Raw genomic sequence first — 24,353 nt, forward strand, 5'->3', positions numbered from 1 at the left:
GATGAAGAAGTGAAGACTAAAAGTGTCCACGATGAAGACAGACAGCTGTGAGGAGCTGAACACCTGAGACAGGTTTGTGATCTTGTGAAATACTCCTTTCCTTTCAGTGAATTATTATTTAGTGACGGCTGATGAAACTTCATGAATCTTTGATCCTTTGTTTGTATTTGTGCTGATAAAAGATTCAAACTCTGCAGCACAGTGACATGTGGTGACTTGTAGACTTTGACTTTAAGACTGGAGGCAAAACACAACAACACTTCTCTGATTTTAATAGTTTTAGTCTCATATATGAACAACAAAAGTCCAAGAAGCCTTCATGTTATTACAATCCCAAGTCCAAAATATCTGGAACACTGTGGAAAACATAAATAAAACCAGAATGCAATAACTTGTCAAACCTTTCAACTTGTTTTTAGTTGAATAAACAAGATATTTAATGTTCAAACTGATAAACTTTATTGCTTTTTGTAAATATAAACTCATTTTGAATTTGATGTCTACAACATGATCGAAAGGGTAAAAAGGTTCATTGGTAACAGGTGATGGTATCATGATTGGGTATTAAAGGCACATCCTCCAAAGGCACAATGTAAGTTCATTTTATTCTCCAAAACTCAGCACCTCACACCAAACTATCTAGATGGATAAATGGCACAACAGTTCCAAAAAATAGTTTTGATTTTGAGGTGAACTGTCCCTTTAATATTCCCATGATGTCACTGTAGGGTGTTTCTGGTACCAAACATTAACTTTACAATAGATGTATCATGCTGTGGCTGCAATAAAGGGTAATTTCACCTGAATTAAGTATTTTCTCCCTTAACTTTAGTGTAATCAAAATCAAAATTTCTTTTTTCTTTTTCTTTTTTTATCTCCCTCATGTTCTTATTTGAACAGACAAAACCTGCTGATTCTACCTTTAAAGTTTCTTTGTGATATGTAGTTTTCTGCTCAGTTACTGTAGATAATTAAAAGGCTGCAGGTGATCACAGCTCATGACTGATGTTGATTTCTGCCTCAGAATTTCTCAATAAATTTTATAATATTCAACTGTATTAATCAAATCTGAGTAAAGTCCTTGTGAGCATCTTAAATATGTTTGAAGAACTCATGAAAACTCTGGCTGCTATTAACACTTTACAAACACTAGATGGCGCAACTGTCCAAGAGTTCAGCAGTCAGAGCTCAGCGACAGGGACAGTTTATTATTTTATCGTCCTCATTTAAACTTTGACAGGGTTTCTTTGAAAAAACACATTTCTTGTCTTCCTTTAGAAAAAAACTGTAGTTAACTTCAACAGTACTAACTTTATTATTCCACCAAAAGAAGTAAGAAGAGTAATATTCTAATAAAAATGAGAGGAGTTATTATAGGCACTTTTGCCACCTACACGTTTATGGAATATTAATTATTAATATAAATTATTCATTCTTTATGTTATACTTCACTAATATTAAAAAAAATCGAAAGTCCAAAAGTTTCATCTGCAAAACAAACAAAAACAATTGAAGGAGCAGTTCTTGGTTTGATATGTCCCTTGAAATTTACTGCAGACAATTTATTCTAAACTGAGGGCCACATTAACCCACAAGGAGGCCCCTGAGCTGTGGTCCCCTGAGCTGTGTCCCCTGAGCTGTGTCCCCTGAGCTGTGGTCCCCTGAGCTGTGTCCCCTGAGCTGTGGTCCCCTGAGCTGTGTCCCCTGAGCTGTGGGCCTCTGAGCTGTGGTCCCCTGAGCTGTGTCCCCTGAGCTGTGGTCCCCTGAGCTGTGTCCCCTGAGCTGTGGCCCCCTGAGCTGTGTCCCCTGAGCTGTGGCCCCCTGAGCTGTGCTATATAGTAATGATTAAAAAGACAAAAAGACGGAATGTATTTGGATAAAAAAAAAAAAAAAAACATTTAAAAAGTGACTTTACTGATAAAATCAGACCAAAACCTGGAAAAGCACCTTTATAAAAATGGTTGTACCTGACTTTTCCTAAAAGGTTTTATATGTAATTCATACAAAAGGCAAAGAAAATATGATCTTTTTTTTTTTTTTTTTTTTTTTTTTTTGCCTTTTTCGGCCAGGCGGGTATACTGACGCCGCGACTTATTTTTTGCATAGTTGGAAATGCATTTTGGTTGCTTAGCAACCATCACTGTCTCTGTCAATAAAACTTCACAAGTGGTCTCAATTTCCAGTTTCCAGACATTAAAATGCAAAAAAGACTCAATTAAAAATAAAGTAGGGGAGGCCAGGGATGGTTGTAACATTGCTTGTCTCAGCACAGGTTGAAATAAAGTCCTCTGACTTCTTACAAACAGTGCTTCCAACTTTTTTTGGTTTTATTTTTGTAACTCTTTCCAGCCGTTTCCCATGTGAGTATTTTTTGTTGATTCTTGGTGGAAGTTTATTATTATTAATGTTTAAATAACATGTTTATAGTCTTATAAAATACATTTCTCACAGAGTAATTCTGGATAACACATTTTCTAAAAGTCTAAAGTCTAAAATTTGAATCTGATCACTGATGGTTATTATCCTACAGAAAAATACTAAAATAATGCCAGAAAAACACGTTCATAAAAATATATTTTTAAAGGGGATGTAAAGCCAATAAGTTAGCAGGACTTGAGACACCTTTTTTTTCTTGAGTTCAGAAACTCAAAAGTCAGAAGTTATCAGAACTTAAATATTTGGAGTCCATGTTACATGTAGTCTTTGATTACTGTTAAATTAAAATTATTCATTCACTCAAATATTTTCAATAATTGCAACTCAAAACTTAAATCCATTCATTCACTGTTAATAAGTTAACAAAAGTGTGAAAACCCATTATTTCATGTTAAGTGAAGTTCACATTCGTTGAAAATGATGCCAATGATGACAACAATTCTACTGGCACTAAGTTAATTTTCACTTCTTATTACAATTAATTCATTTTGGAGTTTGATTTTTACAGTGTATATAAATGTGTGCAGTAACAGCATGAAAGCACAACATAAACTACAGGCTTTAAAACTAGGTTTAGTATTATATAATAAAGCAGGCGTCAGCTCAGGGCTTCAGTATTAACTAACACATTCACAGTTAATCAGATTACCTCGAACATGTTACCACACAGTGAACCAGGAGCCTTCAGGGCCCCCGAGGGTCCAGAGGACTCGGTTGATCCTGCTCTGCTTTTACTAGATAGTTTTTTGTTTTTTTTAAGTTAAGAACTTGAGAAGTTCCACCTAAAAGCGACATTTCATCCCAGAATCAAAACTATGTACCCCCCCCCCCCCCCGGCCTGTAGATCTGTTTATCCAGGCAGATCAGGTTTGGAAAAAATATTTCTTTAAACGTTGCTCAATTACAAGTAAAAGTAAATACTTAAGTAAAACTACAAAGTATCCTTGTCAAGACAAAAAAAACTACTCGCAGTATTAGTTACTTTTCAACTGTTCACAAAACACTGCTGGAGTTTCACAGGAAAATAGTTTTGCAGAATCTCCCAAACAGTTTACATCAATGGGGACCAATTTTCAAAAAGCCCCAACATGATGTTCACTTTCTTTCATGTCAACACACACACACACACACACACACACACACACACACACACACACACAGTTCAGACTGTGTGTGTGGCATGTTGGGGCTTTAGGAGACTTGGACACCAAATGAACAGTATGGAGGCATTTTATTCTTCTATGTTTGAAAACTGGTCACCATTCACTTCCATTGTTTGGGAGATTCTGCAGCACTGTTTTCCTGTGAAACTCCAGAAGTTTGTTTTGTGGACTAAAAAACTAAACCTGACCTTCAATCAGCATGAAGGTGAGGAGGCTCATGACTGAGTTGAATTCTGTCCCTTTAACGCCAATAATTAAGATACAAAACATGTTTTTATTGTCCTTTAGTTTTTTTTTTTTCTCATTTTAAGTTTCCTTAGTCAACATGGTTTCACCAGGCATTACCACCATTTCTAGACTATTGATCAAATGTTGATTAATTCATGTTTAATTGGTTACATTCTTAGCGGCAATTAATGAATTAATGATCACTCATTAATGTCCTTATTCCAAGCCTGCAGTGACCTGCAGTGTTTTATTTTTTGTTCATATATCTCTGTTTTCATTGGCCTGTTTGTCATCAGATCACCTGATTGGCTAAAAATGCAGATTTAATGTTTGGATATTAATTCAAATTGAACTCAAGTATGCTTTTAAGAGTAACTAAGTAGATTACATGATTACTTAAGTAGAAATAAAAGTACAGACTTGAAAATCTACTCATAAAAGAACGAGTGCCCACGTAGAATAATGTGGGTGATTTGGTTGAAGAGATAATTCAGAAATACTATGTAATTTTGGGAGAACTTTACTGTGTTAGTTTGAAACTAATAAATGTCTTTGGACAGAACTTTTTTATGTATTTGGTGCTGTTAGTATCGGGCTGTATTGGTTCAGCTGAGTGTCCGAGGGATCAAATAACATAATCATGATCTCACAAACATCCAGGAATTGAACAAAATTAAAGTTCAGGCAGAATAGAGCAGGTCATGACTTTGACGTCATGGGCGGAAAAAAAATATAGTTCAGTGACTAATAAATGTCTTTCTTCAAGGTAAAACATCACATTTTAAGCTGTGATTTACTGTGAACAGTCCAAACACACCTGTGTAACAAACCTTCTGTTTAATCAGGATCTCTCACCTGTCAGCTGGATGGATGATCTTAGCAGAGGAGAAGTTCTCACGAACTGATTTGAACGAGTTTGAACAAAATTTCAAAGAAATGAACCTTGGAATGGAAGGAAGAGAAGTCTGAGTTTTTAAAAGAAATGAAAACTGGCGTTTAAAGTTTTGTTTTTGTTCACACCAAAGTCACTGCTATGTCAAAATAAATTCTAGACTGTCTGAAATATTTGTCCCCCAACAAGGTGAGGAGGCACATTTCCCTCCATCCAGCGCTCCTCGCGGCGGCGCGCCTTTGCACGTATTGTGGAAGCTGCGTGGACGCGCAGCGAGACTCTGCTCCTTTAAGTGGGAGAAGAAAGTATTCCCCCCCCTCCTCCCCTCCTCCCTCCCCTCCCCTCACACCCGGACGGCCTGCTCTGAGGGAGGAGGAAGCCGCTCCGCCGGAGCTGCGATGGGGATTTGAACGCACCTCCGCGCACAAACACAGCGCCGCACGGCCCGGCTCAGAGCGCAGCAGGCGGCTCCGCGTCACTTTGACCCCCGGTCTGGATGTTAACTGATCGGATTCGGCCTGCTGACTGAGCGCTCGGTTGGGTCGTCGGTTGTTGCTGGGAGCTGGAGGCCGGATCGGGACAGCGTTTGCCCGGGCTGCTGCTGCTGCTGCTGGCGGAGCGTCGCCGTCGGTCTGTTCCCGTGGAGAGCGGAGCGGAGCCTGCGGGGACCTGCTGCCGCCGCTACCGCCGCTGCTCTGTGTGTTTGCGCGTCTCTCACCGCAGCTGGACTCCGCTACACACGGGATTAACTGATTAACGCTCCGGTACCGGGGAGTTGGATGTGTGTTTTGCCCCGCAGGAGTCACCAGGAGTCCGGGCGGAGAGACGGCGCCGATGGCGCAACGGGTGCGTAAAAATCAACTTTTATTAGAGCGCAGAGACGTGATGAGGAGACGGTTTGTTTTCTGCTGCACAAGTTCGATGTTCAGAGAAGAAACAAGTCCAATAAACTGATTCTGGATTTGTGGGAAACACAGTGAAGCACTTTTTTTTCCTTCAAACTGACACAAAACTGAGAGACAACCGGATTTAAACGAATCAATAAATTCGAACTTAATTAGAAATATTAATTAACTTATGCTGTTTCTTATGGCTTCTTAATATTTACAGTTTTAATTTCACGAACTAAATGCAAACTTTCTCCCGTGCGTAAATATAAACCATGAAACTTTTCACTGAAAGATTAAAACTTAATCTCACAGTTTCCTTTTTTAAAACTACCAGTTTATGTTCATATTTCCAGATTTATAAAAAATAATTTTCATACATGACTTGACTGAAACTAAATGTTTTGACTGGTGCTTTCATAAAAAATATTTATATTCAAAACTCACCTGTTCAGAACTACTTTTAATGTGTAACTAATGTTAGGCTTTGTAGTTTTTATTGTGTTGCTTCTTCTGATACTTTAAACTTTTGAAACAAAGTTTGAGTACCAAGAAAAGCGCTCTATATTTTATTATTAACAATATATTAACTTTAAACTCTCATTAAAAACCAAATGTCCAAATGTCGATTGTGAGAGAATTTTGTTTAAGATTTTATTTGTTCATTTTGAACGTTAGGCCTTATTATTCCATTATTTTTTCAGTGTTCGTTCGTTTTATCACAAGAATGTTCAGTTAAAGAGTTTGAAGTGAACAAAAACATTTAATTCCACCTATAAAAATCTGTCGCTGCTCGTTCTTATGAACTTTTTCTTCTGAAACTAAAATGAAGTTTGTAGCAGAGTTAGTGGGTCTGTTCACACTTTGTAAAGAGGCTGTGAAGTCACACAAACACATCATCATCATCATAACACACACACACACACACACACACACACACACACACACACACACACACACACAGTTTGAGCGGGTTTCAGGCCGTTTGTGCTGCAGCGGCCGAGAATGAAAAAAAAAAGTTTGATTTTGTTTTTTCACGGCTGATTAAAATCTGCTTCACCTGAACGGATCAGCTGACAAACAAGTCAACAAAGTTCGTTTCATTAATAGAAAAAAAACCATCTAAATTTAAATCAGTTCGTTCACAGGCGGCTCTTTGTTGGGGTCAAAGTTTAAACTGCGTTTTATTGATTACTGATCAGTGATCGATCTAATCCGAGAAAATATTCTCCTAATGAGACACTTAAATAAAAACTTATTTTAAACTTTAAAACTTTTTTAGCTTTAAAATGTGACGTATTATATGAGTAGGTTTGGAGCTGCAGCTGCTTCTATTAAATTAAGAAAAGAAAGAAAATAAAAAAATAATAGAATCATTACACAGTAGGCTATAATTTAATCAAAGAAAAACGATAAAATCAAATGTCTGTTCTTCAACAAAAACAGAATAGAATATTTCTTTTGTATTATTATTGCAGGTACAGACTGAAAGTTGAAAGAACTTTTTAAAACGCACATACAGAGATTATATAAATATATCTGCTTTTTAAATCGATCTTTATAGGAATAAAACAATCAAGTTTTTTATTTAGAAATTCTAACCGTTTTTTGTCCATAATTGTTTGTTTGTTTTTTGTTTTGTTTTGTTTTTTCTTGTTGCTTTTGGAGATTTTTTTTACAGCATTTTCTAAAATGAATGTGAGCTTCCTTATGTTTAAAACTGTGTGAAATAAAATCACATTCACAAAAAGACTCACAAATGCCTAAAAATGTGATAAAACTCAGTTGCTTTGATTAAAAAACAATTTAACTTCTGCATGTATATCCATAGATTTCAGCATTAAGATTTTCAGCTTATTTTAACTCACAAAATAACTTTAGATCCTGTTAGAAACTATGCAGATAAAATAAACTTATAAATTTGAGGCATAAATATTTTCTTTCAGAATAAAATTAATTTCTGCTCATTTGTGAATATTATTTAAAGTGAATATCTAATATGAATAATGATATTTTATAATGTTTTAGTTTAATTTATTTTGTTTATGTCAATTTGTTGTATAGAATATTAACACAGAACATTCACTTTTATGTCAGAAAGCATCTTTTTATTCTTTTTAGTAAAAGTTTACAGCTTTAATTTTTATGATTTTTGTTTGAGTTTCACTCATCATTTCACAGATTAGGTGTTTAAATTGTTAAATATATATATATATATATATATATATATATATATATATATATAATATATATATATATATATATATATATATATTTATATATATATATATATATATATATATATATATATATATATATATAAATATATATATATATACATTCATGTTCACACATCCAGATCTTTTAAAGGTTAGACTCTTTTTTCACAGTATTGATCATGTTAGACAAAGTGAACAGGGGGTGGACACAATAATAGGAACAGCTACACAATGCAGTTCATCACACGGGCAACAAAATACTTAAAGCTGAAAAAGTCAAAATGTGAAAAGTTGATTCCATTGACTTTCAACGTGTTTTTTTTAACTCTATGTTCAGACTGTAATGTAAAGGTTTAAAATATTTTTACCTTAAAAAACTTTATATAAAGTTATAAACATATATACTTTAGTGATAAACGTTTTAGAACAAGTCGTGGTTTCTTCCAGAGAATATCATTCTTTTCTGCTCAGTTTGGCTCGATACAGTTTATCAAGTTAAATATTGCAAGTGAACAGAAACACTGTCTGACATGAGATTCAATGTTCAGTTTCAGTTGTCAGACGTTTTAACTTTATATTTGTTTTTACATTTGAGTCATCGTGTTTTAAAGTGTTCATATTAGTTTCTTTTTGTAAAACACTGCAGCAGTGATCATGCAAAACAAAGTAAACGGGGTGGACACAATAACAGGAACACCTGAACAATGAAATCCACTGCAGCAGCCCTGGAACAAGTTATTAAAGTTCAAAAAGTTGTGTCAAAAAAGTTGCTTTTGCATATTTATTTATTTAATGTTCATAAATTGTAGCATAAAAGTTTAAACTTAGTACAAAATCACTTTATAAGATGCCAATCAGACCTGTTTGTACTGAAAGTAAACTTATAGAAACATTTTCTTTCAGAGGATACGTCTGATTTCTGCTCAGTTTGTTCACATAAAGTTTATTAAGAAAATGTATAAAGATGTGGACATTTTGAACATTATTCAAAATAAACAGTTCAGATTAAACAGTAACACAGTCTGATATGAGATTTAATGTTCAGTTTCAGTCGTGAAAGTCGCCTTGTTTTAACTTCATCTTTGTGTTCTGAAGTGTTGGACTGGTTCTCCTCTCAGCTTGTCACGCGTCGAGTCCAGTGTTCGTATTATTTTGTCCACCTCCTGAATATAATGTAAACACAGAGAACTCGTCCTCAGAGGAAACATTAAACTGTGAGCACAGAATTTACTGATAGTATTTCATCTGAAAACTGAGTTTAGTTTTGTTCTTATATTATTTGTCACAGTGTTTGTCATGTTAGACAGTAAGGGGGGGTGGACACAATAATAGAAACACCTGCAACAACTGCTTAAACTTAAAGAAAAAAGTTGACATTTTTGTTTTTTTTCCATAAATGTTTAAACGTACACCTCCAAAAACAATTAATCCAAAAACTGTGACTTTGTATGTTTAAATTACATGTAACTTTTCCATGTAATTTTATTACATAAGTTTAATGTAAAGAGCTGCATTTAAGATGTTGAGTCAGCATGAATAAATTAAAAACCTTCAGTCAGATTTGATAAAGTTAATTTTAATTTCTACATTAACTGTGTTGTTTACATACTAAACATTCACCTCATGTTTACTTTTTTTGGATAAATAAACTTTTGATTTCATGTATCTGTTACATTTTACTTTCACTTTATATATCATGTTAGAAATTATATAGAAAATATAAATTTATCTACTTTGAGCATAAACGTTTAAGAAAACATCCTGTTTTCTTTCTGAAAATAAAGTTAATTTCTGCTGAATTTGGCTGAGTGAAGTCAGTTTATTAAAATGTGCAAACGCAGTGTACAGTCTGATTATATAATGTTCAGTTTCAGTCGTTGGTTGTTTTTGTATTTGACTGCATTGTGTTTTAAAGTGTTCATATTATATTGTCCACCCTCTGAGTTTAGTGTAAACAATGGAAACTTTTTGTTTTTTAAAAGAAGTTGATTTTTGTGATTTTGTTTGAAAATTCAACCAGATTTTGCTCTGATATCATTTGCCATTTCACAGACTGGATGTGTTAAAAGGTTAAAAACGTAGTTTTTCCTGATCATCACAGTATTGATCATGTTGGACAGTAAACAGGAGCAGGACAAAATAATAGAAACACCTGCAAAATGTAATCCAATACACCGACCCTGTAACTAAAACTAAAAGTAAAAAAAAAAAAGTTGAAATGTCAGAAAAGTTGTTTCGACTGAAAAACAAATAAACTTTTGATATTTAATTTTAGTTTATGCCCAGAGATTGAAGTGTAAAAGTTATTTTGGTTTAGTACAAAATTACTTCATATCATGTTAGAAATCAGATCAGACCCGTACGGACTTTCAGTAAAGGAAACATGTTCTGTTCATTTCTGCTCGATTTGGCAGAAAACAAACTTGTTTTCATTCCAGAGTGACGTCACAGTTTATTGTTTGAGAAAATGTTTGAGACGGCTGGACAGTGTGAATATGAGGCGATTCAAAGTGAAGAGAGGGAACTCTGTCTCTTACAGGCTGATATAAGATTTCTAAAGTTTAGTTTCAGTTGTCAGACGTCTTGTTTTAGTCTGTTCGTGTTATTCTGTCCACCCTCCTCTGTATGTAATGTAAACACAGGATTCCTGCTCATGGTAACTGAGCTTTCAACTGTTCTTGGCGACAGTTTACACCGAAGCTCCACAATAAATCACTGTATGGCCAAGTGCATAATCCAGATCACAGAACTAGAACCAATATTTAAAAAAAAGTTCTGCAGAGATGATCTGACCTGAAAATCTTTTTCTCCAGATGAAAGAAAACATGTTTGTTTGATTCAGACCTCATAAATATCACATCATCATGATTTTTAGTTGTTTTTTTCGTCCACTAATCATATCACATATCGCAATTTCAATCAAAATAATCACAATATGAGTTTATTTTTAACCAAATCGTGCTCTAGTTCACAAAAAAAAATCTGTATTTATAACTTTTAGGATTTTATTAGAAAACTAAATGGAGTTAATCAAAACTTTTATGTTTGTGTTCACAGTATAAGTACAATAAGTATTTTAAAACCAAACTGGGTGTTTAAAAGTGTAGAAGTTCAGAAGTTTTTGTCATATTAGAGAAAATAAACAGGGGCTGGACAAGGTGCTGGAAGAAATATTCAGATTTTTTTATTTTACTAAAAGATTTTTAGTCCTGCTTCAAAAGTAAAGTTAAGAATTATCAGCAAAATGTACTTAAAGAAAGAAAATTGGAAGAACTCCCTGTGCAGTGAGTTTTACAGCTGTAGAGGTTTAAGATTGAGCTCATTCTAACTTCTTTATTTAGTTTTATCTACAGCAATGCATCATGGTCTATAAGCCCATCATGTTTGCAGTGTGTCTGTCCTGTAAGAACCAAATATCCCTGAAAAAACAGTCAGAAAAAAACACCTGTTTCCAGCTTTGTGACAACACATCAGTTTCTCTCAAACATTCAACATCAGCACATCTGGAGATCCGTGGTTTTCACTGGACAGGAAGGCCGTTAAAAACTGTAATCTGAAAAGTAACTGGTAACTAAATCTGCCAGACAAATGTAGTGGAGTAGATGTATAAAATTACATAAAATGGAAATACTCAAGTAAAATACAGGTCCCTCAAAGTTGTACTTAATTGCAGTACTTGTGGGGGAGATGAGGGGCAATTATAAAAAGGGGGCCGTTGTTCCACACTTAGTTGAACCAATCAGAAACAAGCTAGAGTGATGACACTTATTCTGCGCATGCTCAGTAGGTATTTCTCTCAGTCAGTTGTATTATTAATTAATATATATGTTTCTTTAATAAAAAGATGACCAGTGCTCCTCAGTTAGTCTGTGACTTAAGGATGTTACAAAAGCCCCCGGTCTCCCCTACTTTGTTGCATTCCACCACAGGGTGGACATGGAGACAAAAAGCAACATGTTGACTCTTCTGTCTGGTCAGTTTTGAGGATTTATTCTGTTAGTTTTCATAAAGTTTTCCTCTGATTTTCTTCTTTTCTTTCTGTCTTTTGGTTTTTAGGAACAAAATCAGGCAAGTTAGTGTTTCTTTTTCTGAAATAGCATTGATTTGTACATCTGTCAGTTTGTGCCACTTTTATTTAGTCTTTTTGTACTGAGACGACAGTGATTTTAAAGGTACAGTTCACCCCTAAATCAAAAATATATATTTTCCGCCTGGCCTGTAGTGTTGTTGATTCATCTGGAGGTACAGAGTTTCGGGGAGATATCAGCGCTAGAGACGTCTGTCTTCTCTACAGTGTGATGGAACGAGATGGCACTCAGCTTGTGGCGCTCTAAGCATCAAAAATACATTCAAAATGTTCAAAACTAGTGTCTCTTTCCAGAAATCGTGACCAGTTTAATTAAGTTAATCCACAAAGCAGTTTTATGTAGGAACTACTTTCTTTCTTGTAGAAAAGCAAGTGGTTCCAGTAGATTTTGGAAGAAAACATGATGTATGATTTTTTTTTATTTTGGGGTGACCTGTCCCTTTAAATCAAACTCTAGATTAGAAATCCATTAGGGGTTTTTGTTTTAGGTTTTCTGCGGGTTTAAACAAGTTAAATTTAAGACTTTTGAAGACCATTATGAATGCAATTTAAGACTGATTCCACTGACAAAAAAATAAGAAACTGAAAATTCCATGCAAAGTAAATTAGTTTATTTGCATTCAACATGAATATGTTCATTTCTTTTGTATAGGGCTGCAAGATATGATAATAAGTCATATTATGATTATTTTGACCAGAATTGCGATTAATTTTGCTTAAAAAAATTCATTTTCACTGATTGAAATGATTAAAATCATGATGATGTGACATTTGTTGGGGTTTGTACTAAATAAAGATGTTAGCTGCACACTTTGTATCAGTGGTTCCATGTTGCTTTTGTTCTGTAGCTGTTAAAGTTTTCTAGAAGTGTTGGTTGGATTTTAGACTTTTTAAGGAGCTGCAGAAATCTTTTTTTATTTTTTTAAATCTAATTTTGAGTCTTTTTGATCTCTGAGGTCAGTGATCAGCTCAGGAGGTCAAAGGTCACACGCCTCTTATCTCTCTGTTTCAGTATGAGGACCTGGCCCACTATGGCCTGGAGGGGGTGGGCGGGGTCTACGGAGACCCACACCACCATCACCACCACCACGCCGCTGCTGCCCGCTCTCTGCAGGCCGTGCACCTGGCCGCCGCTGCCGCCGCCACCACTGGTCCGTACCCTCCTCACCAGTACGCCCAATCCACCCACACCAGCAGCAGCATGGCCGCCACAGCTGGGGACGCCGTCAAGAGGGACAAAGACGCCATTTATGGGTATGATGAGTTTATTGAGGAAGCCCTTTGTTTAACAGTAAAAGAAAAAAATCAATTATCAGATAAAAAGGTGAAATTATGAGATGAAAGTTCAAAACTGAGATAAAAAGTCATAATTATAAAATTAGAAATTGAGATAAAAGTAAACAATTATAAGATAAAAAGACATAATTGTGACATTGAGATAAAAAGGTGATATGACTTTTTATCTCATAATGGATGTCCAGTCTGTATTGATGGTAACTGTCGTCAAATGAAGCAATAAATTCCTCATTTTTATGCTACGAGAACCAAAAGTTCCATTCACCTGTCGAAATATTCAAATGAATTTTTCTTTGGTCTGTAAAGTCTTTTTCATTTATGAAAGTGCTCTGAAGGTGATTATCTTTATTCTGAGTGAACGTTTCTTATGGATTTTTAGAGAAGTTTGAGGCAGCAGGAAACTTGTGTTACAGTCTGTCTGAGCTGATCCCTCCTCCTCCTCCTCCTCCTCCTCCTCCTTGTCCCCATTGTCTCCGTCTCTCCTGCAGACATCCTTTATTCCCTCTGCTCGCACTGATCTTTGAAAAATGTGAACTGGCGACCTGCACGCCGAGAGAAAGCGGCGTGGCCGGGGGAGACGTCTGCTCCTCGGACTCCTTCAACGAGGACATCGCCGTCTTCTCCAAACAGGTACGGAGACACGTTTCATCCATACGTTAGAGTTAATACAGAATAGATCTGCAGGACCATAAAGGACCAGGGCCGGAGATATCCTTTCAGGGGCCTCTGGGCAGAAATGAGCTGTGGGCCCCCACTGACCCCCCATTTATTCCACTGTCTGTGTATTGTGTGATTTTTAATCTTCGGTGAACGTCAGAGATAATCGAGTTGCTGAAACATAAAAGTGTAACATATTACTACTTGAAAGTATTGTTATCAAAAGTATAAGTACTCTCTGTGCAGAATATATAATTTAATTATTGTCACTGATACAATATCTTAATGTGGTGGCTGGTTGATTTATATTTTTAACCAGTTTATTTGTTGTTTGGTAGTTTCATCTCTAAAAATGCCTCATATTGTATAAGATGAAACATTTTATGTAAAATCTTAATCTGCAAAATAAGAGCAGGCAGATAAATGTAGTCAAGGAAGAAGTTAAATATTTCCATCTGAAATGTAAAGGAGTAGAAGTTTAAACTGGTATTAAATGGAAATACTAAATTAAATAATATTAAAGTATAAAATGAGATTTTCACTGAAGTCAGAATTCAGAAAAAAATGTTTATTGTTGAGGTTTTTTTTACATGTAGTGTTGTGGTATGTAACTTTTCAAACAGACAAACTAGGAGAAAATACAGAGCAGCAAAAGTTAAAAATCCAGTTGTTAAAACAGAAATTTACAATAAAGATATGTACAATATATTCTGAGGTGAAAACACACAAGATGAAAAATTACATAAAAGATGCAACAAGACAAAACGGATATAATAAGACGTGACAAGAAAAAAAAAAGACATAACCGGGTGAAAAACAATAAATGTGACAGAACAACGAAAAAGACGTAACAAGACGAAAAATTATGTAAATGATGCAAAGGACAAAAAAAGACATATCAACATTAAAGACTTTGTAAAAGACGTAACAAGACGAAAATAACGTAACAAGAATATACAGACGAGAGGAGACTCTTGTGGAGAAAAGATGTTCAGTTAACTTTGCAGTCAGAAGAAATGTCTTTCAGACTTTTTACTTTTATCCTCTGAGGACGTTTCAGAGCCTGAACTTTTTTCTTTTACTGCAGTAAAGAAGTTGAATCAGTACTTTTTCCAATCTCTTTGTACACAAGTATCTGTACTTGTAGTTAAGCGCAAAGTGTGTGGACGTTTGTCTCCTCTGGTCTGAAGTCCTGTTGTGTGTTCTGTTCTCACCTCACCTTTTTCACTTTTTCTGTCATTTCACACCATTTAGTCTGTAGGCTGTTGGTTTATATTCTGCAGAGACTCTGTATCATTTTACACACCGATGTCATGAAGAAACTAGTATTACTGCCTCATGGTTGTGTGTCTCTGCCAACCAGTCAAGTTACAGTTTACAGCCATGTCTGTCCAGACTCATAATGTGAAGACTTTGAAGGAAACAAAAAGTATTTAATGTATTTTTTTTGGCAAAATGCAATGTATGAAACAAGACTTGATTTGATCGTCATTGATCATCACTTTGTGAGGATGCGAACTCTTTACACGGCCCTGCTAGCATTCGCTTCGGTTTTTAGCAACAAGTGCATATTTAAGAGTGGTTTTGTTCAAAAACAGGTCAGCTGGAGGCAGTTTTTAACCAACTCATGAAGCTAACAGTAGCTTAATTAGCTGGCAAGCTAAAGCTGATCAAATCTGCCAGTCAGTGTCGTCATTTCAGCCAGAATATTCAACGTTTACAGGATGAAAATGAGAAGCTCTACAGCTCTGCCTGAAATCAAGGACCTGCTGTTTCAAAAATTACTAAAAAAAATAAAAATAATAATGAATCTGTTACTGTTATTCTTGGTGGTCACAGTTTAAATGACCACAGACCACACCGTGACCCACAGCAGACGGCTGTGTTGTTTTAATAATTATATTTTTTCTGTGTTTAGATCCGATCGGAGAGGCCTTTATTCTCATCAAACCCAGAGCTGGATAATTTGGTGAGTTATTATTGTTATTATTACATTATGTTGGTTTTAAATGCTGTTATATTCAAATTTTTTATCTCACTTTTATATAATTTTTTGTAGATGATTCAGGCGATACAAGTGCTGCGTTTCCACCTCCTGGAGCTGGAGAAGGTCAGATTTCACTCAGTTATTGATTAGATACTAATTTAACCAACATCAGCTGTTTAATATAGAGTTAAAAAGCTGTGCTGCTAATCACATTTTAATTCTGTAAAGTATTCCTGTTCCTTTGCAGTGACCTATAAACATATATTTTATTTCCAGGTTCATGAGCTCTGTGATAACTTCTGTCATCGATACATCAGCTGTCTGAAAGGGAAAATGCCGATCGATCTGGTTATAGACGACAGAGACGGAAACAAGTCGGACAGCGAGGACTTCATCAGGTCATCAGGGAACAACGTGGATCAGGTGAGCTCGCCGACACTCACTTCCTGTAAACTGATACACGCTAAAACATATTCTGCTGCTCAGTCCCACAGTTTCATGTCATGACAGTATCAAATAAAGCTGCACTACAAGCTCTCACTCAGTTCCTTTCTCACTTTCACAGTTTTGTTTTATTAATTCAGCCGTCCTACATTAAGGTTTACTAATGTTTTATATCTAGATCAATTTAAATTTGTGTTAATCAGTTAAACATTTTAATCAAGTTACAGCATTAGGCTGCAATTAATCATGATTAATCATAATTCAAGACACTGCAACTAACTATTATTTTCATTGTTGGTACAAATTGGTATAAAATGCCTTGTTTTGTCCACAAACCAAAGATATTTAGTTTATTTTTGGGAAAGAGTAAAGAATCCAGAAAATATTCACATTAAAGAGCTTGAATCACAGAATTTTTTATATTTTTTCTTAAAAAAAAAAAAGACTCTAAACAATTGAATGGATTGATCCATTATGATCAATCATAGATTAATTGATTAATCATGGCAACTCTAATTAAACTCACAGTTTCTAATATATGCTTGTATTCAAAACTGCATCATGTAAAAATTATTTCTCTGATTTTGTTGAAACATGTTGAGTCCTAACAGTGAGAAGGGTCAGTGTATAATCTTTGGAATAACATTAATGACAAGTTGTTGGGATCAATGCTGATAAATGATGAACATCTAAAGCAAACCTTATCTCAGTCAACAGAGATCTGCATATACGTAGAATCTGTAGACAAGGGACAAAATGTTGGTATTGGAAGCATTTTGGTCTCTGGTTGTAGTCTGAATAGTATTGACCAATCACATTTGAGTGGGTTGTTTTGTTTGCATTTGGTTATGTGCAGATAATCACTCCATGGGAGGAACAAAAGAGGCTGAATGCATTGGCAGAAATGCTATCTTGGAACCAATCGCCTGCTATCTGATGATGCTTTAGCTTTATGTTAGCTATTTTAAATTTTATCTGCATTCATATATTGATATCTGATTGTAGAAATTGGCCTCCATCTCCATTCTCAGGTCTCAAGTTGCCAAACAATGACCAGGTCACAGAGGAGGAAGTGGTTTGCCTGCCAGATTTTGTTGATTTTATTAACATGTGTTTTATTTTAAAAATTGATTCTATACTCCATTTGTTCCTGCGTCTGACTTCCTGCCTGGCTTGATCTGCTCTGTGCAGCTTGATGCAGCTTCCTTGAAAGATATACTACCAAGTATGCTTATGAATCCCTGTCGGGTTCTCCATCTCCATGCACATGTGCTTGCCTGGCTTGACTCGACAAGCATGGCAGAGACTTGCATCTCAATCACAACTGGAACTGATGATGTGCTTGTTTTGAGTTGAAATGTTTAATTTCCATTCAATTCTTCACATTTTGTTATTCAGAAGCTTTCATTATGAAGTGGAAAAATCTGAAAACGTTTGGTTTCATCAGCAGTAACGTAACACAATTTCTATCTGTCGGAAAGCACACGAAACAGTAAAATGAAGCAGATACCTGAAAGTACAAACAACGAAAGGAGATAAACTAAACTTCAAACCACAGAGATTCAATTAGAAGATACAAAATACTGAAAACTAAACACACAGAGATTTTTAAAAACTTCTGTCTCTGCTCTCCTGAAAACACACAAGTTTAAACTCACAACACATGCTTGTTTTAGGGGGAGAAGGAGGGTCATCATGGGTCAGACGCAAGACATCACGACACGCTTTGACTCGACTCTGGAGATGGTCCATCTCGGACGCGTTTCAAGTGGAAATGCAAATCCGTGCCTGTGCAAAAGCTTTATAAGAAGGACAGATGCTGGAAACTGCTGTTTGTTATATGAGTACCAACATGAGTACCAACAGTCAGAGGCTTCCGCTAATAAAGACTCTGACATGTGGTTGAAAAGCTTCAGAAAAAGGTGGAGAGGAGACCTTGAGTTAAGATTATTTTGTATTATTCCAGTTTTGGCTGCAAAAGGAGCAGCTCTGCAGGTTTTATTAAACAAAGCTGAAATGTTGAAATCTCCATAAAGGGAAAATAGATTATGGGCAGATAAATTTGATCGTCCAGCTGCAGGAATCACATCTGCTGCTGGAAACGAGTCAGTTTTGAACTGCTGAGGGTTCATCTGTCTGACCACAGATCACACACACATATAAATACACAGATCTTTTCTCTTTTCTTCTCTTTTTCCCAGAGAAGCAGCAATAATGGAGGTGAAAAGTCACGTTGTGTCTGTTTTTCTGAGCCAGCCAAGCAGGTTTTAAATCAGCCTCGCAGCAAAGCTCTCAGCAGCCACTTGTCAGGCCTTTAACCCTTTAATCACCTCGAAGTGTGAACTCGAGCAGCTTAGTGTCGGATGACCAGCAGCTCCAAAGCTCTGGTTTCATTTTCAAGTGCCTCCTTTTGGTCGGATGATACACTGATAATCCTGCAGGTCCTTCTTGTCGTTTTAGTCCCCGTCTTTGTTACTGGACGCTCATAGATGATGTGTTTCTGCACCTGTCAGTCAAACTGTGTGGGTGGGATAATGATGGAGAAACTTAAGCTGCATTTTAACATGATGTGTAAAGTCTTTTTTCCTTCCTACTTAAAGGGACAGTTCATGCCAAAATAAAAAATTTTTCTCTTACCTGCAGTGCTGTTCATCCATCTAGATTGGAGCAGTTTCATGTGCACTGTTAGAAATAAGACTTCCAGTTGGTTCTTCCTGAAAGGCAAAGGTTCTACCAAGAGCTATTTGCTTCCAAAGGACCCTTTTTTGAAGAATGAGGTTTTCAAGGGTTCTTTGTAAGACTAGAGGTTCCATTAAGAGCACTTTTCATCCAAAGAACCCTCTTTAGAAAAAGAAATTCTTCAAGGATTTCATCGAGGGCTCATTAATGGTTTTTTGTACTATAATATAAAAAGGTTCTTGGTAGAACCTCCTGGTCTGGTTCTTGTTAGCAAACTTAGAAGGTGGAATGGTTCTTGACAGATCCTCCAGAGAGGGTTCTGGTTGGAGCCATTACACCATAGGAGGGTTCCCAGTAGAACCTCTCATATGGATTTCTGGTTGGAGCCTATCACAGATGGTTTTAGGTATAACCTTTTATGTTGGTTTCTTGGTTAAAAAAAAAAAAGGTTTGTGGAATCTTTATAAAATGTTCTACCAGGAACCAAAAAGGGTTCTCCTACATGGGGACAAGCTGACAAACCTTTTATGGTTCTAGTTAGCCCTAGCCTTAGTTACCATGGTTACCAAACAAGTAAGATGGGATCTGCTAGTCAGGAAGTTTCTAAAATGCAGCCCCTGGACTTTTACCTCTCTTTGATACTTTTTTTTATTATACTGTATATTTAAACAGAAACTGAAAGACAGCAGGTTTGTTCAGCCATTTTCAGCATTAGTGATATTCGTACCCTAAATGGACGAGAGTGTTTGGCTCTGACATGAACTGGATCTGTGAGAACACAGGATGGAGATCAGTGTCCATTCCCTTCCTACGACTCTGCAACCTGAATGAAAGTCTGTTTTATTGATGTCATTGATCTGATCTGTGTCTCACTGTCTGTCCTCATGTGTCTTCTTCACGGCAGATTTCATGGAGCAGAGATCATGATGATGCAGCATCAATCCGATCGGCCGGGACGCCGGGACCATCCAGCGGTGGACACACGTCTCACAGCGGCGACAACAGCAGCGAACAAGGTGAGATCACTGACACAGACCATGAAGGCACTGGACTGAGAAGTCAGTGAACGACAATCAAATCGATTGTTTGGGCCATGTGTGAATTCAATATGGTCAAAAGTTACTCAGGAAGTGGAATAAGTTACTTTTTACTTATTACTCCTTTAAAAAGTAACAAATTTCTTTACTTGTAATGTCATTATATTATTTTTGTGCCTCGGTGGTGGCTTCATTGTGCTCAGAGTCTTTCCACTTTTTTTTGTATTTTTCTGATGTACGCTGTGATTCAGTTCAGGTGTGTGCAGAACAGAGATACAGAGGTTTTAAAAGTGTCTGTGTGTTCAGCTCTCAGGACTTTTGTAACTTCCAAATGGTCAGATGTTTAGTTCCTCTCTGATAGGAGTCGTCACGTTGCTGCTGATAGAAATGCGAATTTTCTGAGAAAAGATTTTAGATAACAAAATAATGGTTGACTGGCTGTGCTGGACTGCAGCACCGAGAAAATCTGAGAGACTCAGAGCTGGAGACGATAAAAACCAACAGAGTCATTTGACCCAGGAGCGAATGCTTGTTGCACCTTTTCCCACTGAGGAAAAAAGCCAGACGTTAGCAGATGTTAGTGGGTTTTTGTCCAGTGTAAACCACATAATCTCTCTGCAGCAAACTCAAAGTAATGACAATACGGTTATCCTCCATCCTTCATTTGTCTGATTTGACCTGCTGCATTTACACGCCATCGTAAGATACCCTATCGAGGTCAAAGAGTAACTCAGACAGTAATAAACAGTAATACAGTTACTGCTTAGGAAATTGTAATTCCTTACACTACTTATTACAGTAATGAGTTACTAAGGATGACAGATGGTTTTAGCAGCGTCGGGCAGTAATGCATTACTCCTCAGTAACTAATGCATTACTGCCGGCGCTGCTGAGCATATATCCACAGTAAATCTGTGTGCCTACATATATATCCTCTGTATATTTTACAAATTTATATGAACTCTGTAAACATTTCAGCTTGTGTATTTTATCTTTCCCAGCGTACAGATGTGTGTGTGTGTGTGTGTGTGTGTGTGTGTGTGTGTGTGTGTGTGTGTGTGTGTGTGTGTGTGTGTGTGTGTGTGTGTGTGTGTGTGTGTGTGTGTGTGTGTGTGTGTGTGTGTGTGTGTGTGTGTGTGTGTGTGGTTTATGAAGGGTGGCAGAGGTTTTCCGACACGTTGGACTTGATGTGAGTTTGAAAATAAAGGGAGACGGTAGAGAGAAAGAGGGAGGGAGAAAAGTGATGAAGGCTGACAGACGACGGGAGCTCCGAGCCGAGCTGGAAGAAAGAGAGCTTTATGTCCCTGAACACACACACACACACACACACACACACACACACACACACAAACACACTCCCAAACACACACAAGCACACACGGGAAATAGAAATAACACAGCGTGCAGCGGACACACTCTCACTGAAACATGCATTCATCTACCATCATATTTTAAACAGATTATAAATACACAAAAAATATATACATTTAAGCAAACAGACCTATATACACATAAATAATATGCAAAACACAAATATACATGCAGAAATGGACACAAGGCTTTCAGAAAATGTTTCCATACAGTTTTTCTTCAAATTGGTTCTTTAAAAATTTAAATAGAAACTCTGAAACGAGACAAAAATCCTGAAAAGTTCCCAAAATGTCTTAATGCTTGGCTCAGAGAGACACATCAATCTGTACTTATTGTGGTCATATATTTAAAGATATAGGACATGTGACTACTTTAACCTGCACATAGAGCAGCTGCTGCTGCTAGCACGGCTAACGTTAACCACACTGTGTGGCAGCTAACGATTTGGTGATTGTAGACTGTGATTAACGCCCTCAAATGGCTCTTAATACACACGGAATTTTTTCAGACGGTGTTTAATTGACAGGGAAATTAACATCCCTATCAGGCACTGCCAAAACTTTTGATTAGTAAATGGTTGGTAGAACAGGAGATAACTCAGTTTTCTTCCCTGACAGCATCCACTTTAGTTGGAGTGTAATGAAAATTAAAGAAGTTGTTAGAATAATATAGAAGTTGTTGTTCAGTTCCATGCATACAAGAAATACATAAAAACATAAAGTTTTGTGCATTTATAGATCAACTGTGATCTTTATGTTGAAGTGCGCATGTGATGTCAGTAGACTGAGTGTGGAGAAACTGAGGCACTTATTTTTCTTAAGAAATTTCAGGTGATTCATCACCTGTTTTGTAAATTGATGGTTCATAAAAGGAATAGTCCACCCAAAAATGAAAATTAAGTCACTATCTACTCATCCTAGTTTTTTCATCCACAAAACACTGCTGGAGTTTCACAAAAATACAGTGTTGCAGAATCTCTCGAACAATGGAGGTGAATGGTTACCAGTTTTCATTCGGAAAAAAAAAAACATTAACAGTTTTCTGTACTTATGCGCTGGTTTTTCTGGTTCAGCCCAGTAGCTGATGGCGGCAGCAGCAGCAGTGCATCAGTGACTTCTGTGGCTGCAGAGTCTGGTTCATTTGCCAACTCACTGAGCTCCAGTTCTGGTGATTCCCACCAGCATTTCCGCATCCCAGGCCTGAAAACTCCTCCTGGTGGTCCAAAGCTCCTGTGCTAGAGGTGTAAACAAACGCCAACACTACCCCGGTACCAATTAAGTGCAAGCGCCCCATATTGCGAGTGACGTCCGAGCTACAAGAACACTGGTCTGTGTTGCAACAATCCTCCAGGACTGACAGCGAGGTGCAACTCCTGAATGGAGTTTGAGGTGTGTGGGGTTTTTTGTCTGCAGCCAATGGATAAATAAATACTTGGTCAACAAAGTTTCTCTGTGGTGGCCTGGTTGATCAATTCATAGAGCAGTCACCCCATGCACCGAAGTTGTGAGTCCTGTACAGCAGCTGTGGGTTCGACTCCTGCCTGTGACCCTTTGCTGCGTGTCATTCCACGTTTCCTGTCATATCTTCAGCTGTCCTACAAATTAAAGGCATAGGATCCCCAAAAATATATTTAAAACAACAGAGTTTCTTCTTACCGACTAACCGTTTAGTCAACGATTAGGGGGAGGCCCCTGTATGATTAATTAGCTGCTTAGTCGATCAAATGTGAGTATTTGCAAATTGAAATGATAGTACACTGTATATTCTGGGCATTTTTGGAGTGTTGCTCGGAAAAAACTAGGAGCCTTCGGAAAATTGTTTGGCATTTCTGCCTGTTTTCTAATGTTTTACAAGCCAGACAATAATTTTCTTCATTAATCTGGAAAGTAATTGGTAGATTAATTGGTGGTGTGTATAATGAGCAGTGACAGCCATACGTTAAATACATAGAAACATTGTCAGATAATGACTTAAAAACAAAAACTAATGTACCTATGATATAATAAACCCACTTTAACGCACACACACACTTGCAGGCCGAGCAGCTCTGGCTCCGTGCTGCTGGTGTCGGTCCAGCAGGTTTTGTTAGTTTGCGTCTGTTAGAGGGCCAACTGAAACAAGCCCTGTGGTTTCTCTATCTGCTGCCCACATTTACAGTTTTACACTGCTGTGTGTGTGTGTGTGTGTGTGTGTGTGTGTGTGTGTGTGTGTGTGTGTGTGTGTGTGTGTGTGTGTGTGTGTGTGTGTGTGTGTGTGTGTGTGTGTGTGTGTGTGTGTGTGTGTTTTTCACCTGCGTGTCTGACCTTCAAAGAAAGTGGCAATCAGCAACCATCACAGCTGAGTCTGATACACTCAGAGATTTGTTAATCACACAAATACAATCCCAGCATGCATCAGCCTTAATAGTTTGATGGTTGTTGGCTCTGTGAGGATGTTGGCTCACTTCAAGCTAGTTTCTGTTTCAGGAGCCTCGGCCAGAATTTTTTTTCTCCTTCAGGATTCCTTTAATCTTTCTGCAAAACTTAGACATTCCCGGGGTTCTCTGCATGTTCTGTGACTATCTTCTGCTGTTCTGGACAAAAACATCGAGGCAGAACTTCAACCACAGACTTCAGTTAACTTGTCAACATTCAGCAGCTTGAGGTTGAGACAGGATGCCTATGGGAGCTGTCGCTGTAAAATGCTATAAGCTTTGTTTTAGCCATGATAAATCAAAGGATGGTAAAGTCAGTCTGTTGGTCGGTCCACCGGTTTGGTCCAGACGGTCCCCAGAGAATGAATCCCACTGACTTTGGTGTTTCCCTGATTCTTCACCTCTCCACCATGAGCAGGGACACTGCCAGGGATTTTGGTCCCCATGAAAAAAGTATCACTTTGGGCCCCAATACCACAAGCTACAGTAAACAGAAGACAATTACACTTTGTCCAAAACTGATAAATTTGCCCCCTCACATGGTGCCGCTCCAACAG

The 24,353-nt window shown here is 37.0% G+C and overlaps 1 protein-coding gene across 1 annotated transcript in view; it reads left to right on the forward strand.

Moving 5' to 3' along the window:
- The first annotated feature begins 5,065 nt into the window (after window positions 1-5,065).
- Window positions 5,066-24,353, forward strand: part of meis1a (Meis homeobox 1 a) — a 66,241-nt gene continuing 46,953 nt past the window's right edge. The window contains exons 1-7 of the mRNA XM_084714606.1: window positions 5,066-5,565; window positions 12,925-13,166; window positions 13,697-13,838; window positions 15,784-15,834; window positions 15,925-15,975; window positions 16,129-16,275; window positions 19,880-19,991. Of these exons, the coding sequence (XP_084570732.1) occupies window positions 5,554-5,565; window positions 12,925-13,166; window positions 13,697-13,838; window positions 15,784-15,834; window positions 15,925-15,975; window positions 16,129-16,275; window positions 19,880-19,991 (757 nt within the window). The 5' untranslated portion in view covers window positions 5,066-5,553. The remainder of the gene's footprint in view (window positions 5,566-12,924; window positions 13,167-13,696; window positions 13,839-15,783; window positions 15,835-15,924; window positions 15,976-16,128; window positions 16,276-19,879; window positions 19,992-24,353) is intronic.

Source organism: Lutjanus erythropterus, chromosome 3, assembly GCF_056507025.1.
Source record: "Lutjanus erythropterus isolate fLutEry1 chromosome 3, fLutEry1.hap2, whole genome shotgun sequence".
NCBI classification, from domain to species: Eukaryota; Metazoa; Chordata; class Actinopteri; order Lutjaniformes; family Lutjanidae; genus Lutjanus; species Lutjanus erythropterus.